We start from the raw sequence: 16371 nt of genomic DNA on the forward strand, positions 1-16371 counted from the left end.
AGTGGAGTGCCTATATGTGAACACAGCAAAGGAATGTTTCGATCCCAATTTCCTCAGAATAGGAGGCTTACAGGACTGGTTTGCCCACCTGCCTCTTCAAACCCATTGAACCAGTTACTACTTTCAGCCACAACTGCCAGAAACGTAAATATCTCAAAGATCCCAGACTGGTTTGGATTGGAAGGGACCTTAAAGCTCATCCAGTTCCAACCCCCTGCCATAGGCAGGGACACCTTCCACTAGAGCAGGTTGCTCCAAGCCCCTGTGTCCAACCTGGCCTTGAACACTGCCAGGGATGGGGCAGCCACAGCTTCTCTGGGCAACCTCTGCCATGGCCTCACCACCCTCACATCGTCTTCCTGATATCTAATCTAAACCTCCCCTTTGCCAGGTTAAAGCTGTTCCCCCTTGTCCTGTCATGACGAGCTTTAGATCAAGCTGCCATATTTCATTTTTATGAGCTTGTGAAAAAAAGGGTAGGTATCCAGAGGAGACAGAACACATACATGCATTCCCCATAGGAAAGGAACTGCCAACTCAGCATTAGCAGGTTTGCCCATGGCCCTCTTCCCAGGGACAGATGCAGCTCCACAGAAGCCACAGGATGTCCCAAGTCCTGCCTTGCTAGGGGAGGAACAATGAGGTGCCACAGTGGAGGCATCAAAAGAGCATCAGGTGCCATGTGGGGTGTTAGGTATGGGACGGGACTGCAGAGCTCCCTGTTCTGCTCAGGGTGTGGGGAGGATGTGGGGACTGAAATCACAGCAAATGCTGCAAGTGTGGGGTTTGCAGAGAGATAAAGGGCTTGTGGGACTCAGACCTGTAGGGTTCAATGATCGCCACACTTTCCGCTACAGGTCAGCACTAGTGTAATTTGTTCTTTGAAATGAAGGGAGAAAATGGATCTTGGATGGGAATTTGTGGCGCTTGTTTAGTTGCTGTCACCTTTCCTTTGTATTTCCAAGCATATTTGAGTCCTGTATCCAGCTCTGGGGCCCCAACACGAGAGGGATGTGACTGTATGCGAGAAAGGAACAAATGTAAAACCTGTAGAACCATCCACACTCCTCCCCAGGGTCCCAGATGAGGCAAGTGGGTTTGAAGAACAGCCTGAGAACTGTTCCCCATGCACGTAAATGGTGCTTTTCACAGGAGGAAAAAGGAACCCAAACAGCATTACACTCCTGTTCTGTGGAATATCTCATCCGCACGGCAGCGCTGGTCAGGAACATACATGCAAGGTATTTCACCTATGAGAAAAATACTGTTTTGCCTTGTCCCTGGGGAAACGATGTGCCTGATAAAATAAGGCTCTCTATGGGCCTTCCCTGCTTTTCCATGAGGGCCTCGCTTCCCCCAGTCTTCAGGAGTGAAAAAGGAGAGAAGGAGAAAGCCTCTCTTGTTTTGCTGGCTTTTCAACTGCATCTTTTAGCAACGGGTGACAGGAGCATCTTTCATTTAGGGTTGGAAAGCATTATATTCCCAGGGAAAGCAGTATCAATCATAGTCACAGAACCCCAGACTGGTTTGGGTTGAAGGGTCCTTAAAGCTCATCCAGCTCCAACCCACTGCCATGGGCAGGGACACCTTCCACTGGACCAGGTTGCTCCAAGCCCCTGTGTCCAACCTGGCCTTGAACACTGCCAGGGATGGGGCAGCCACAGCTTCTCTGGGCACCCTGTGCCAGGCCCTCAGCACCCTCACAGGGAAGAGCTTCTGCCTAAGAGCTCAGCTCAGTCTCCCCTCTCCCAGGTTAAAGCCGATCCCGCGGACACCGCGCCCGCTCCTAACGCCCCGCACCATCCCCAGCCACACGCCCGCGGTCCCCTCCAGGTCCAGTGCGGCGCTGGCCCGCACTGCGCCTGCGCACAGGGAGCGGCGGCCGCCCCGGGGCGGGGCAGCGGCGTCAGTATGGCGGGGCCGGCGGCGGCGTGAGTGCGGGTGGTGTGCTGAGCACCGGGGGAAGGGGGGTGAGGGCCCGGCGCGGTGGCGGGGAGGCGGCGGCTGGAGGGCTTGGGGCGAGGGGGGGTGCTGGGCCCGGCCGTCCGAGCTGCGGGGCCGCTCCGGGGCCTGTGCCGCGGCGGGCACCTGCCCTGTGGCAGTACCCGCGGGTGCCCGCCCGGGCCGGGAAGCTTCTCCCCTGCAGTAGATCGCGGCCGCGGGCAGAGGCAGCGGAGAGTTAGCCCCGGTTCTCTCCATGCGGGCGGGATGCTGCTCCTCCGCGCCCATGGCGCTGCCCGCCTCCCCTTTCCCTCGTTGGAGGCTTCTGTCTTCTCAAAGGATCGTCCGCATCCAGCTGCTTTCCTCCCGTGGCATTGAGCCGCGGTTGAGGCCTTTGGCACAGTCCCCCCATAGATGTGCAGGGATCGCCCCCCATTTCCTTGCCATGCCACCCACCACCCCGATTCGTGTTCCTGCGCCCCTGCACTGCCCTGTTTCTCATGTGTATTTGTGCCTGTCGTTTTGCTTTCCTCCATTTTCATCGCATTTTGTCTTGGCCCTTTTGGCACTATACTGAAATCACCTTGAATTTAAATTCCTCCCTCTCACGCCTTCTGCATCTCCTGAATTTATACCGTGAACAGATTTACATATGCGCCAAACCCTGAAGTCAACCTCATCAATTGGTTTGCTTTCTCCATCACACTGTCAAAGAAGGAAAGGAATAATGTGATTTGCACCCCATAAATCACCACTGACTGCGATTTAATTATGTGAATGATGTTTGATGGACAGAGCCTTGGGCAACCTGTTCTAGTGGAAAGCATCCTGGCCACTGGCAGGGGGTTGGAACTGGGTGAGCTTTAACGTCCCTTCCAACCCAAACCAGCCTGGGATTCTGTGGTTCTGTGTAGTGTGAGTGTTTGTTCTTGCCTTGTGCTTTGCTGTGGTTTCCTTCCAGGTATTGGATTTGGGGTATGTGTACTATATAATTCCCTGGCTCTTCCATCTTTTCAACACTGTTCTTAAATTGTACTTGTCCAGCCTCCTGGGACCATCTTCAATGCCCAGGAAGTAACAACCATAACTGCAAGCAATTCGGGTTAGCCAGAGAGGTTGTGGGATCTCCATGCTTGGAGGTTTTCAGGATGCAATTGGATACAGTCCTGATGCAATTGGATACAGTCCTGAGTCCGTTGGATGAGGGACCTCAAGAGGTCATCTTCCCATCTCAATCACTGTATTTAGCTGCTCTGAATGCTCCTTACTCCCTTCCATCTTAGGCCTCAGTAGCAATGGGGTAAGAAGAGATTTATGCAGCTTCATGTCCTTAAATTAGCTGTAGATCTCAATGACATGCTGAAGGAGGATGGATATTTGCCTTCTGAACCATTGGGAAAGCAGTGAGCAGTGTCGTAGGTATCCAGCAGGCGTGGGTGCGTGTGATGGTTAGGACAAGCAGCATTGGAGAGGGGCTTGCTGCTAGGTCCAGTTTTACAAGTGATTCACAGATTCTCCATTGTCCTACTGGAATAAATGTGGGCATTTCAACTTCAAGTGCAGGTTCCACTGGGTGAGTTGAGACAGATTTGAGCACTGAGAACAGTAGCTGGTATCTCAGTTTTACTCCAGCTGCAGAAGGAGCTGCAGGCATAAAGTCTTCTCTTTGCCAGCAGTGTCTGGCACACCCTGTGAGGTTTTTGTTACCAGGCTGTTTGTTGCAGTCACTTCCTACTTGCTTTGCCTGCCATACCCCTTCTCTTATCACTGATGTAAACCAGTAGTTACGTATTTCACTGGTGCGCAAGTGAAGTTTGCTCCTGTAAATCCCTTATCAAATAACGTTTATACTCTTAGATCCTCATAGCAGGATTAGAAAATAAAATGCCTGTTTTCTTCTCTGTTGGATATAGGAGTGATGTGAGAAGCACCTGTTCTGTGTGAAGGACAAGAAATAAAACATTTGATAAAGGGAAGAAACAAAACATCCGATAAATGGAAGCCATGAAGATGTCAAAGCGGTTCTTTGCTTTTGGGATCTTGGCATGCATAGCTATTTATGTTGCATACATAAAATGGCACTTGGATTCCAAACAACTTGTTGGAGCAACAGAAGGAGTTGCTGAGAGCAGGGGAGACAAACTGAACCATCAAGCACTGACCACAGAGCTCTCGGTCTTCTATGGGATTATGTTTGATGCAGGAAGCACAGGAACTCGCATCCATATATTTAAATTCACACAGCAGCCAAAAGGTACAGCCTGCTCTTTGAATGGTACATGAACTATAACCTGTGGGGCAGATTACTTATGGTTCTTTTCTAGGGATTACTTGAACAAACAGTTTTGTCTAGAGAGCCGTCAGGAAGTATACTGTTATTCAAGCATGTAGGTTTGGATGAAGTTATGAAAACATTCAACAAGGAGGAAATGCTGTAATGTCAGAATGTGATGAAACAGCAGCTCTACCTTCTACCTGAAAAGGAGCAGCTTTTCATCACACTGCATGGCAAAAGAGGGGGTTAGAAATTCAAACTGCCTCCAGATTTTCACTGTGAGCTTGTTGGCTGTGTCCAGTTCCGGGCAAGGAGTTGCTTCTCTCCACACTGGCTGGTTTTCTGCATCCTTGGGTTTAGTGTTGGGTTTAAATTGCAAAACTTCAGTGTTTGTTTCAAATTGCCATGCATTGCATTTGGGCTGAAGGTATTGCTGAGAAGTGGGGCGGTAGGGAAGGGACAGAAAAGCTCCAGTTTTCCTCTGGAGTCACAAGTTTCATTTGTTGAGGTGTTGTCTGCTCCTCCGTGAAACTTCAAGATGAGAGAACCCGTGTGGATGCTGTTAGTAGGTGATCTGAGGATGCTTTTAAGGATGAGCAGTGTGGTGTGATTGGCCCGTGGGGATCACCTTAGGTTTGCGGAATGGGCTAGTATAAAGTGTTTAAAGGCGGGGTGGCTGTGGGTAGTTCGTTATACAGAGGCTTTAGTCGACTTCCATCATGATGTAACTTGTAAGATGGTTTTCCTTTTGTGTCTGCAAAATTCTTTGTGCCATTACTTATTTTGGAATGCTGTTTTTGAACAGAGACTCCCAAATTGACCCATGAGACGTTTAAAGCACTGAAGCCAGGTCTGTCTGCCTATGCTGACGATGTTGAAAAGGTGATCTTGTTTCTGTTACTATAAATGCACATGCCCCCAAATCTACTGAGTTTTATGGGCCCTGCAAAACATGAAATGGCAGAGAGTTCTAACTCTTTGGAAAACCTTTTGGATGTGAGCTGTTACTGGATGATGCCCACTATGTCCACCAGGTGTCATGCTGTAGGAAATACTGAGTTCTCCGCCTTCTCATGATTCTCACTTGTTCTGTTCCACATTTAAAGTGAATAATTCCTCTGATCACCCTTTTGCCCTTCCAAGAAAGGTAAAGAGTTTCTGAGATGCCTTTTGTTTTGTTCTTTCTCTGCTCACAGAGTGGCCAGGGAATAAAAGAGCTCCTGGAGGTGGCAAAGGAAGAAGTTCCAATGGAGCTGTGGAAGTTTACTCCTCTGGTCCTGAAAGCCACAGCTGGCCTACGGTTGCTGCCAGGAGAGAAAGCTCAGAAGTTGCTGGATAAGGTACTGCTTCTTTCAGTTTGCTTTCCAGAAATTCTGTAGCAAACTTTGCTCCTTCTGTGTAAGGTGCATACTCCTTTATCATCATGTACATGAGCCATTTCTGTCATTTACCCCTGAGTGCAAGTGTGGTTGGGGGCAGAAACTGTGTGAGTACAAGCACAACAGAATAATGACAGCTCTGAAAAAGCCTGGAGATGACATATATCAAGTGTAATGAGATACTCCTAACAGTCACCACAGGCTTGTTCTTACTGGGTGTATTTCTTGGTGGTTTTGACCAGGATGCTGCTATTTTGAGAAGAACTCTATTTGGTCGTGTTATCAGCCTGCTGCTGCAAGGCTGCCCCTTTATATTGATTGGATATAATGTAAATTGTATTTATAGGCATGTAAAATAGGTTTACTATTTTAAAATGTTGTAAAAATGAAATGTTACATTCTAGTCTTTATGGCTGCAGGAAGGTTTAAGTATACACTAAATGTACTTTTTTTCTAAGCAATAATTGGAAGGAAGAAATGTGGTGTGGTGGAAACCAGTGTTTGTATTGTTCTCTGCTGCCTGCAAACTGGTTTGTTCTTTCCATGCTGGATGTCAGCTGGAACTGCTGTAGTTGTTACTTTAGAGGGCTCTGGAACCCTGGGGCTTTGCTACTTCATGTAGGATGTAGTGTGAATAACCTCTAACAGCCAACATGCTCCCGTTAAAAATGCCATTTCCTGGAGCATTTCTGAAAGCCAGGGTGTCCATCTCCTGTGGCTCCCATGCATATATAATACCTTGTGGGTAGCCAATTGCAGCAAAGTCAACTGGGTTCCCTTCCCTGCCCATGTTCATCCCTTGTTAATGGCATTTCTGAGCTGTCTTCACGGCTGGCTCTGGCAAATAGCAGACCGTGGGCTGATGCTTGTTGGGCTCTTGAACTCCAAAGTGGTGAGCAGCAGTCAGGATCTAGCCCAAGAAAGGAGCAGCTATGTATAATTGTAGTTTCACAGAACTCTTGCTTTCCAGTTGAAAAAGGGTTTCTCTGAGTTAGCTTTTATTTGAACTGCAGGTGAAGGAGATCTTTCAGGCCTCCCCTTTCTTCGTGAGGGACAACTGTGTGTCAATAATGAATGGAACCGATGAAGGTAGGCTAACCCCTTCTGCAACCATGGGGATTCCAGCCTCACTGTGACCGGTCCCAGCTCACTGTGGTGGGAGCCCACAAGCAGCAGATTTGACACAGTTTTGATGCTGCTATGTTTTCCAATTCAAAGTCCTGAACTCTGTCCTGATTTTCAAAGCTCTTGAGTGCCAAGCAGTTCCTATGGGATCACCAGGAAGCCACTGTGCAGTCAGCACTTCTGGAAAGGTTTCTGAATATGTGCTTGTTGAGACAGCAGCTGGCTTTGCACACCCTGCTCTTGACAATGCTTATCAGATATTTCTGGAAATACTTGGAATGCTTTCTGGAAGTATTATTTAATGATAACTAATCTAATGAGTGTGATTGTGAATTCAATCTGAAGAAAAGTTACATAGAAGAAAATATGTGCTGAAGTAACTTGATGCTCATCAAAAAATGATGAGGACAGAACCCAGAATCAGCCTAGATTTCTCATAATTTGAAGAAACACTTCTAAATTGTAAGTAACTAAGTGTCGAAGTGCATTTTAAGTCTGCTTAGGAAACAGACTTTAAAATAGCTGGAGCTGTTTGGAGCTCTTTATGAGTTTCTTTTTTACTGCCTGATGGAAAAAGGCCATTGTAATTCTTCTTGTTTTGTTTTAAAATCATTAACAGCAGGGACAGCTTTGGTTCAGCCAGGGGTTGAACTGGATCCTGTTCTCCAGCATGCCTCTTGTTTTAACCACATGGAGAAATATTTAAGTTGGTTAACATGAGGCCCACTGATTAATGTAATTTATGGAGAGAAAGTTTATAAGCCAAGAAGAGGACAGAAACAGAGCAGGAAAACCCAAAACACTGAAAAGATGAAAATTCTTAGTATTCAAAAAGCAAGCTGAGAGCCTGACATCGAACAGAATCCTACCAGTGGATGTCTTCCTAGGAAATGAACAACGTGTCAGTCATTTCCATGGCTTTTAGCTAAGGACACTTGAAGCCTGTGTGACTTCCTGAGTTTTTGACCTGTGAAATAGAGTTCTCCAGGTGTTTCATATACAGGGCTTCTCTTCCAAACGTCACATAAGCTCTGGTTTAGGTCATTCTCTGTGTTCACGGCATCTAATCTTGTGTTTTGGCAGATGCTAGCAGTTGTGGAAGCACTGGCTTTGGGGCAGGTTGGGTCAGGGGAGCTTACCACAGCCAGTCCTCTTCACCCTTCTTGCTTAGCTCTCAGCCAGCCATCCTTTGGAGACTGTATGAGAAGTCCTCTTTTTGTGAAAGGGGGCAAGGGAGCTTGTGGCAGATGGTCTCTGGTGTTTCTCTCTGTTGTTGGACCACAAGCTCTTGTTTGCTGATTGTTTTGTTTAGATGGTACAGTTAAACTTAAAATCCATCTAAACAGATCCTAAACCAGAAAGCCCTTGTAATAGGGCTCACCACCTTTGGTACTGTTGTTAGATAAAATGAAGTGCTATGATCTAACAGGGTGTCTTTTAAATCTTTTCTTTATTAGGTATTTCAGCCTGGATCACAATAAATTTTTTAACAGGTATGTGTACATGAGCATGTGCGTAAGGATGTGACCGACGATGTGGAATTCATACTGGTTTCTGCCCCTGCATGGGATTTGCTCCTTTATTGGGGTGGAGTGGGAGAAAGAAGTGTCTGGGAACAAGTCAGCAGCTGGCCTATGTAAGTCATTAGGATTTGGACCGTTTACTTGACACAGTGAGGAGTTTCATCCCTTTCCCTAGGTGTTTAATGTTGCCTTTCTTTCAATTCCCTGTAGAATTTGAGCATTTGATTCCTTTTTAGAGTCTGCCACCAGCTTTGGCTAAATGTTTAATGTGGGTATTCTGGATGTTGTTGGCAGCTGCAGAGCGAAAGAAAGGGCTATGCTACATCTTTGAGATTTATAACTTAGAGATACCACAAATACTTACACTGCTGAGTCAGAAAAGGGTAGCTAAAGGGGAAAAGAAAGAAGCTTAAGCTGAAGCTCTCTCCAAGAATAAGTAAAGCAGTCTGACCCCCCAAGTTAGGCACACATGGTGTGTGTAGCAGTGCAACAAGTGCTCTAAAGCTTTTTGTGCTCACCGGATATATCAGAAAGGTCAGAGATCTTCAATCAGCAGCTGTCATGATGCATACCGAGGTACTTGGCACAGGCTAGCCTTGTCAGGAAAGGTGTATTTGAAGGATCTGAGAAGGATGGGATTTAAATGAGAGGTCTGGGCTGGCAGCAGGGAGAATTCCAAGATTGCTGAGTCTGAGGCCACTTCTTTTCAGACTGTCATCCCCTTGGCTGTAGGAATCTGCAGAATATCACTAAGGGATAAGGGAGAGGTGGCCAAGGAAACCACATTCCTCTGTGCTGCGAAGTGGTTGCCAGAGTACAGTTTGCAAAAGGGTCCTTGCATCCACTGAAAGAATGTTTAGGAACCCGGTAACCAAAGCTGCTGTAATTAGAGCATGAAGAGCCCCAGAGAAATGAGAGAAACTCTGTCACTTGAGATTCTCAGGACACTTGATAAAGGCAAAATAAGCACCCAGTAGATGATGGTATAATTTAGTCCTGGCTGGAAGCTGATGGATGGAGTTGATTGTCCTCTTTCTTTACCACTGTACTCCTGGGTTTGTTCCTAGCCAGTTTCTCACAGTGCCCCCCATGGCTTTCTTTGTTCTGTCACACGTTTCAGGTAGCCTAGATGATCCGCAGAAGAGAAGTGTAGGGATGCTGGATTTGGGTGGTGGATCAACACAGATCACCTTCCTTCCACGCACCGAGGTAATGTGAACATGCACATTGCTGGGGAATGCTGGTGCAGTAACTGCTCAGATTGGTTTCCCTTGGAAACAGACCAAGAGTTTGTCAGCGTGACATGAAGCCACACTTCTGACAGAAAAACCTGTGTCACCTGGCCACATCTGCCTTGTTACAGTCAGCCACAGAGGCATTCACAGCTCCCTGTCAGTCCTCTTACTCCAGCGCTGTGGGTTGGTGATGCATGTCATGAAGTTGCCAGGGCTGCTTTATCTTAGGGGAAAACACAGTGTTCACCTGGGCACCTTCATCCTTGACTCTCAGTTTGTGCTGATAATGATGAAGAACTCAAATGCTGTTAGTGAATTTAGGTCCAAAATTTGGCCTGTACTGGGTTTTAAGAACACAGTAAGATGCCTTCTCAGTCCTCGTTTCTGATTTTCCTGAGTTCACTCAGTTGCAGATGAATGCTTTCTAAGAACAAGTGTTATTATGCATTAAAAAGTACATGCTGATGGTTATCATTTCGGTTTCCTCTTCTGGCATTTGTATAGGTGCTCTGTAAGTTGGACGCCCTGTGGATGTGATGTTATAAGGCTCTGGCCTGAGCAGAGATAGTGTTCATAGTAAAGCTGCACAAAAGCAGAGTGTTGGGTTGCTGTATCTAGTGTCCCAGTCTGGGCTAATCAAGACACTGCTTTTACAGCAGGGGATGTGAAGAGTCCGGGATGTGGCAGTTCTGGACTTAAGAGGTGGTGTTAAGATCTGAGCAGCATGAATAGCATCGTAGCCTGAGCTTTGCTCCCCACAAACATGCCAGTGTGCTGGTGCACTTGGGGAAGAGGCTGCAAAGTGCTTTAGATAATTACCCTTTCATTTCTCCAGGCTGGTCCTCACTCTGTTCCTTGGCAAGCACAGTGATGTGCTTTTCCTCTGGCTCGTGGAAGTTGAGGGCTGAATTCATTTGAGTAGGAAGTTAATGTGTGCCTGGCTTTCATATTAGCTTGCACACTTTCCCCTAGCAGGGATCATGCAAAGAGGCAGTTGCTGTAGCCTCTTGATAAAAGTAGTTAAGAACCGGAATAAGGATTCCCTTCTAATTCAAGTAATTCTTTTATACACCAGTTTGGTGTGGATGCAGATAGAATTGTAACCAGTGTAGTCTCTGTCATGTGAAAGACACTCTTCTAGCTCCAGGTTTTGCGGTTGTCTTGTGTGTATCAGTGGTCAAATCGAAATACTTGCAGGTTCATCGTTTGAACTGGGTTGTTTCATGTTGGTTTGGGAGATTTTGTTGTTGATTGCTGCTGCTGCTGGCAGAAACCTTGCAGTGACATCTTTTTCTGCCTCCAGGCAACTCTCCAGACATCACCAGCCGGCCATACAACTTCATTTCAGATGTTTAACAACACCTACAAGCTGTATTCATACAGGTTAGTTGTGGGAAAGAGCACACTGTACACACAGAGGCTTTCTATGAAGCCAGTGAGATCTAGGTGTTTTGCTGTAAGAGGTCCTCACAAAGGAGTATTGGGAGGAAGTGGAGAAACCTGAGCCACCATGTTATTACTGTGGTAGTGAACCTTGGCTGCCCACCCAAGCTGCTCTGTCACTGTCCTTCCATCAGCGGGATAGGGGGAAGAAAATACAACAAAAAGCTCATGGGAGGTCACCTACCAGTTGCCATTGTGGGCAAAGCAAGACTTTCCTTAGAGAAGTTAATTAATTTATTGCCAACTAAACAGTAGGATAATGAGGAATAAGAGCAAAATCAAAACCACCTTTCCCCTGCCTCTTCCTCCTTCCCAGGCTCAGCTTCACTCCCTACTCTTCTCCCTCCTCACTGCTAAGTGGCCCAGGAGGATGGTGAATGGATTTTGCAGTCAGTTCATAGCGCTTTGTCTCTGCCATTCCTTCTTCTTCACTGGCTTCTCCTGCTCCCAGTGTTCTGGGCAGAAGGAAGCAGCTTCTCCCCACCTGTATTTGCTGTGGGGTGTGTTTGGGCTAAGAAAGAGTCAATTCTGTATGCTAGAGGCTGTGTGGGCAGTGAGGAGGGTAGGAGGAACGTGAGGGGAATGCTTTCAGCATTCCCAGTTTCTTAAGAGCCAGGTTACCATTGACAGCTATTGTCTGTGCTTTTACAAACACAGCTTATCCTTCTGGGGGAGGGTAGTATGAGGGTGGGTTGTCACACTGTTCCCCTTGCGTGCATCATCTGCTGGCTCTGCCGGGACTACTCCACAGCCAGGTTGCCAGTGGAGTGTCAGAGGAAGGATGTGTGTTGTTCACAGAGGCTTTTACTCCTTTGCAGTTACCTGGGACTCGGGCTGATGTCAGCAAGGCTCGCCATTTTAGGAGGAGTTGAGGGAAAACCCTGTAAGTTACGGGCACTGCTCAAGTATTGGCTCTGAGCATAGGGTACATAGTCCTGTTGTGAGGGGAGGAGTTGTCTGTCCCCTTCCCACTGGGCTGAAGGTTCCCGAGTGGAATGTGGACTCCTGTCACCATGGCTGGGTGCATTTGAGACAAGTGCAGGAGGTGACACTGCTAGATCCCAGGAGACCTGGGTTCTTGCCAGCCTCGGGGGAGGCGGGCATGGGACATCTGAACCATGACTGGGGCTTAGAGGTGCCTTGCTGAGGCTGTGGGACAGCAGGGCTGGGGCTGTGGGGTCTGAAGTTAACTCCTTATGGTTTTCCCTAACGTGGCTTTGTTTTACTTCTGCAGTAGGAGAAGGAGAGGAACTGATCAGCCCCTGTTTACCTCCTGGCTTCAAATCTGAGTGGCAGCATGGTGAGATAGTATACAAAATTAAAGGACAGAAGGCAGGTATAGTGATTTATCACTTCCTATCTAGGCCAGCATGCTATTAACAGTGTAAATGATACACTCGGCTTCTTGCAAAGAGAGTAGATTCTCTGTTTACTGTTCAGTCTGGCTCATGTTGATGTGCTGCTAAAGAGATTCTGCAGCTTTTCCTCTTGTACCATGGTGTCTGTCTGGTCAGTAGAGCTGCTGGTAGTAGCGCAGGTGGAGTTCAGCAGTCCCTGAACAGGTCTGTCAGAATCCTTCCACCTCAGATGGTGTTGTCCATCTCTGATCTATCACATACTCATTCCTAACCTGGGGATGGTAAGTGTTCCCACTGGAAGATGCAGATTTCAGTTCTTTGTGAAGACCTTATGACGTGCTGTTGTGCAAAAGGGAACCTGTTTCCTGGCAGATCCTAAGCAAATTGCATGCATATTTAACTCTCTGCCCATAATATGCTGGGTTTCTTTGCCTTCTTTTAGGTGAGCCTCTGTATGAGGCTTGTTCTAACAAAGTGGCAAAGATGCTCTACAAGAAAGTGCATAAAGCTGAGGAAGTGAAGGACTTGGACTTTTACACATTCTCCTACTACTATGACCTTGCAGCAGAGGTTGGTCTCATAGGTAGGTTTGCTCCTGGTTTAGTTTCATTTAAATGACAAGCTGTGGAAGAAAGAGCTCACATCAGGATGCTTTGCTAAGCTGTCATGGAACTTAGCCTTCTGTTATGCTGCTGTGCAAGCATTGGTCTTGACTGAATATTGGATGCTATTTATTTTCTATAGAGAGAGGACTGGGGCTGTGAAATACGACCTGCAACTTCTGGTAATGGCTTTTAAACAAACTGTCTGCATTTCAGAAATTGTTGTGTGATTCAGTCCACAATCCAAAATAGAAACAGGACCTCATAATGATAAACAAATCTCTTGGACAGGACAGCAGTGAAGTGAGCTTGGGCTGTGTGTTTGGCTTCACAGACCTCTTCAGATGGAATGAGGGTTTTTAGATTACTCCACGTGTATTCAAAATGTATCCCATCTCTTTCCCAGTGGTATGCTGGTGTGTAGAAGGCTCTTCAGTGGTAGAAATCAGGTGATGAGATCTCAGGCTAGTTTGGACAAGGTGACAGTCTGTAAACTGTGTTTCTGTAGGAGAGGAGGCTAAAAGTTCTTCATAAAATGAGGCTTTACAATCTGTATTAAAACTCTTTTAAAGGTTCTTTTACCTTTAAAGCAAGTGTGAGTTTTGTCAATGACTTCAGTGGCTCAATGGAAATGAACCTTCCAAGGTTTCCTTTCCAAACTTTTATGGCTTGAATCTACAATTGCCTTTATGCAAACCCCTTAAAAGACCACCTTTCTGGTTTGTCTGTTTGTTTAGATAAAGAAAAAGGAGGAAGCTTAACTGTTGGTGACTTTGAAATTGCAGCTAAATACGGTGAGTGAGACACAATCCAACACACAGCAGTCATTGTGCGTAAATTCATACCCAGGTGGCAAACGGGTGACATGATAAAGATATCAAAACTCTCTGAAGAATTACTACTAAACTTGCCAGTTAACAGCTCACCTGACATCATGCTTTCACAATTGGTGTGGGGGTTCTCATCCCATTAGTGTAACCTGTTCTTACCTGGTTTCGTTTTACTTCTTGTCTCAAGATTTGTTCCTCAGCTTGATTGTTAATCAGAAAAGGGGTAAAGCCAGCTCATAGCTTTTGGCTTCATCAGCTGCTGAGAGAACTGCCTATGCAGACTTACAAATGGAAACATCCTTTTCCTAATGCCACAGACTCAGGCTTTGATCAAACCGACATGGGGCTTTTGGGGATACTTTAGGATTGACTGAACGCTTGTTGCAGTTTTTTGTGTAATTCATCCTGAGAAAGGAAGTGGGGGATATTTTGCTTTTGTGTTGTTTTTTTCTTTTTCTTTTGTCTTTTTTCCCTTTGGTTTTGTCAACATCTATGGAGTGCTTATGTACAGGAAACATAACATACCTGTGGTTGCTCGGCTATGTAAAGGCTTGAAGTAGATAGAAGAAAAGTTGGAGGCCCTTTTCATCCTTTCCCAGAGAGACAGAAGCAACTCACCTGTCTTAGGGGGGAGACAGAAAGCCTTGATCTTCCTTCCAGTGTGCCACAGCTTTTGTGCATGTCATTTCAATCCTATAGTGACAGGTTCCATCACTGTGCAGCCCAATTGACAAGAGGTGTTTTATGGATTCACTTGAGGTTTTTCAAAGCTGGGTTGATGCTAGGCCTGAGCCCACAGTGTGCATTCAGACACCCTTTTCTTTCTCCTTAGTATGTAAGACCATGGAAATCAGTCCTGGAAGCAGCCCTTTTCTCTGCATGGACCTCACGTACATCACCTTCCTCCTGCAAGAGCTGGGCTTCCCAAAGAGCCAAGTCTTCAAGGTGATGCATGGGATGGAGGTGATGCTGGGGAGAGTGGGCAGCAGGGTGCTGAGGCAGTAGTCATCACACTAATAGTTTGCTCCTTGATTTCCTTTCTTAATGCAACACATTCTCTGTGATTGAGGGTGGAGGGACACTGGCCTCACGATGGTGATAACCAGCTGTGATAACGTTCAGCACTGTATTCCCCTTGCATGCTTCTCCTTTCTCCCAAAGAACTGTGGTTTAACTTCCTTGCTTTGGTGGTGTTGTTCTGTGTTTTTTTCAGCTCGCCCGGAAAATTGACAATGTTGAAACGAGCTGGGCATTGGGAGCCACTTTTCATTACATTGACTCACTCAATAGACTGCAGTACTAAAGCTCCTTGAAGAAAATCAGTATTTGGGAGCCCAACATGATGGGAAGTCAAGTCCCCTCCATCACTAGCTCATTTTTTACAGTGTAAAGTGCACAATCTAAAGAATAAGCCTTGATTTGACACCATCTGCAGTCAGCTTGCTGTAAAACTTGATCATTGTTGGAAGGAAAACCAGGACTCTGCAGGACATCTATGATCTCTATGAGAAAAACACCTTTTTGGAATGTGCCTGTACTATGTGCTTGTACTGCGCAGAAGTCACTGCAGGAAATGGTCACTCCAGAGGGAACTCTTCACCGTCCTGATTACAGGGTGGTTTTTTCCTGTTTGTCAGCAGTTTTCAGTGAGGATTTTTATTTCACTACTTCCGTGTTTGAAGGTGAACTCCTGTGTGTGTGTGTGTGTGTCTGTGTGCAAAGACAATGCAGTTACACAGCTGTGCTGCTGACAGGCTTTGGAATACGCTGTGGGACTCTCAGCTCTGCTTTCTATTTGCTGAATTAGAAAAGCTTGAGAGTACTCTAGAAACTGGATATGGACTTGAAGGCGTGAGTCAGAGCCTGCATGCCCTGTAGTGCTAAAGCATCCAGCCTAATGTTAGTTCCTTGGCTGCTGGAAGACGGATGGTGGAAGAGTACATCTTCTGTATTTGCTGGATCTAGAGGAGCAAGGCCTGGGTACAGGGCTCAGATGCATTTGATAGCTCGGGACTCAGTCAGAATAAGATGGATGAACAAGATGCAACCATAAATGTAAACCCTGAGCATGGCTTATTGGATCTCAGAGACATTTGTGCCTTGGCCAGGTTGATGCAGGGCCTGGGCTGAATGCATTTACTTGGGCTCTGCTTCCTGCAGACACGTCTCCCTTTGATAAATGAATGTATCGTGGTCACACTGAGCCGCGGCAGGGCAGCCGCAATGCACCACTACAGCAGCAGGCTGAAGTCACCTCGGAGGCCGCAGGAGCTGGAGGAGGGAACGTGCTGTGCTCTTTGTAACCTAACTGTGGAGTTGTGTTCTGTTTGTAGTGGATGTCTAGAGCAGACCCCAGAGGTCTTTTGGGGTGCAGAAGAGCCCAGCAGTGTGTGCCCTGACTCCAGGGCTCACGGCCACAGCATCGTCCTTTCCCCAGGGCAGCGGGATGTGGCACAGTGGTGTGTGGTGCTGCATGGGGACACTTGAACCCCACTGTACAACAATAAAACCCCAATGTAAAATGAAAACCTGGTGGTGGTGGTGGTGGGTTGAGAAATGAGTGCCCTGACGCCATCGCTGTCACCTCATGCCATCACAGTGTCCATGGGCCATCCCTGTCACAGAATCCCAGACTGGTTTGTGTTGGGACCTTAAACCTC

At 46.8% G+C, this 16371-nt stretch overlaps 1 protein-coding gene across 1 annotated transcript; it reads left to right on the top strand.

Annotated features, from left to right (window-relative positions):
* The first annotated feature begins 1824 nt into the window (after positions 1-1824).
* ENTPD6 (ectonucleoside triphosphate diphosphohydrolase 6) lies at positions 1825-16239 on the top strand. Its single transcript, XM_061367099.1, has 14 exons — positions 1825-1931; positions 3855-4195; positions 5022-5098; positions 5413-5556; positions 6609-6684; positions 8178-8213; positions 9364-9452; positions 10782-10861; positions 11740-11804; positions 12156-12257; positions 12722-12862; positions 13619-13675; positions 14544-14656; positions 14925-16239. The coding sequence occupies exons 2-14, from the start codon at positions 3937-3939 to the stop codon at positions 15012-15014; spliced, it is 1329 nt and encodes a 442-aa protein (XP_061223083.1). The 5' UTR covers positions 1825-1931; positions 3855-3936; the 3' UTR covers positions 15015-16239.
* The last annotated feature ends 132 nt before the right edge of the window (positions 16240-16371 follow it).

The sequence above is a fragment of the Neopsephotus bourkii genome, unplaced genomic scaffold, assembly GCF_033783945.1.
Source record: "Neopsephotus bourkii isolate Nb327-2 ecotype Australia unplaced genomic scaffold, CSIRO-AGI_Nbou_v1 NB_1373, whole genome shotgun sequence".
Lineage (NCBI taxonomy): Eukaryota > Metazoa > Chordata > Aves > Psittaciformes > Psittacidae > Neopsephotus > Neopsephotus bourkii.

Bases quoted from the DNA above. Each gene is read 5' to 3' on its own strand.
- ENTPD6 (XM_061367099.1), top strand. From the start codon at position 3,937: ATGGAAGCCATGAAGATGTCAAAGCGGTTCTTTGCTTTTGGGATCTTG. The intron at 5,557-6,608 runs GTACTGCTTCTT...TTTGAACTGCAG, and splicing joins CTCAGAAGTTGCTGGATAAG to GTGAAGGAGATCTTTCAGGC. The intron at 9,453-10,781 runs GTAATGTGAACA...TTCTGCCTCCAG, and splicing joins CCTTCCTTCCACGCACCGAG to GCAACTCTCCAGACATCACC.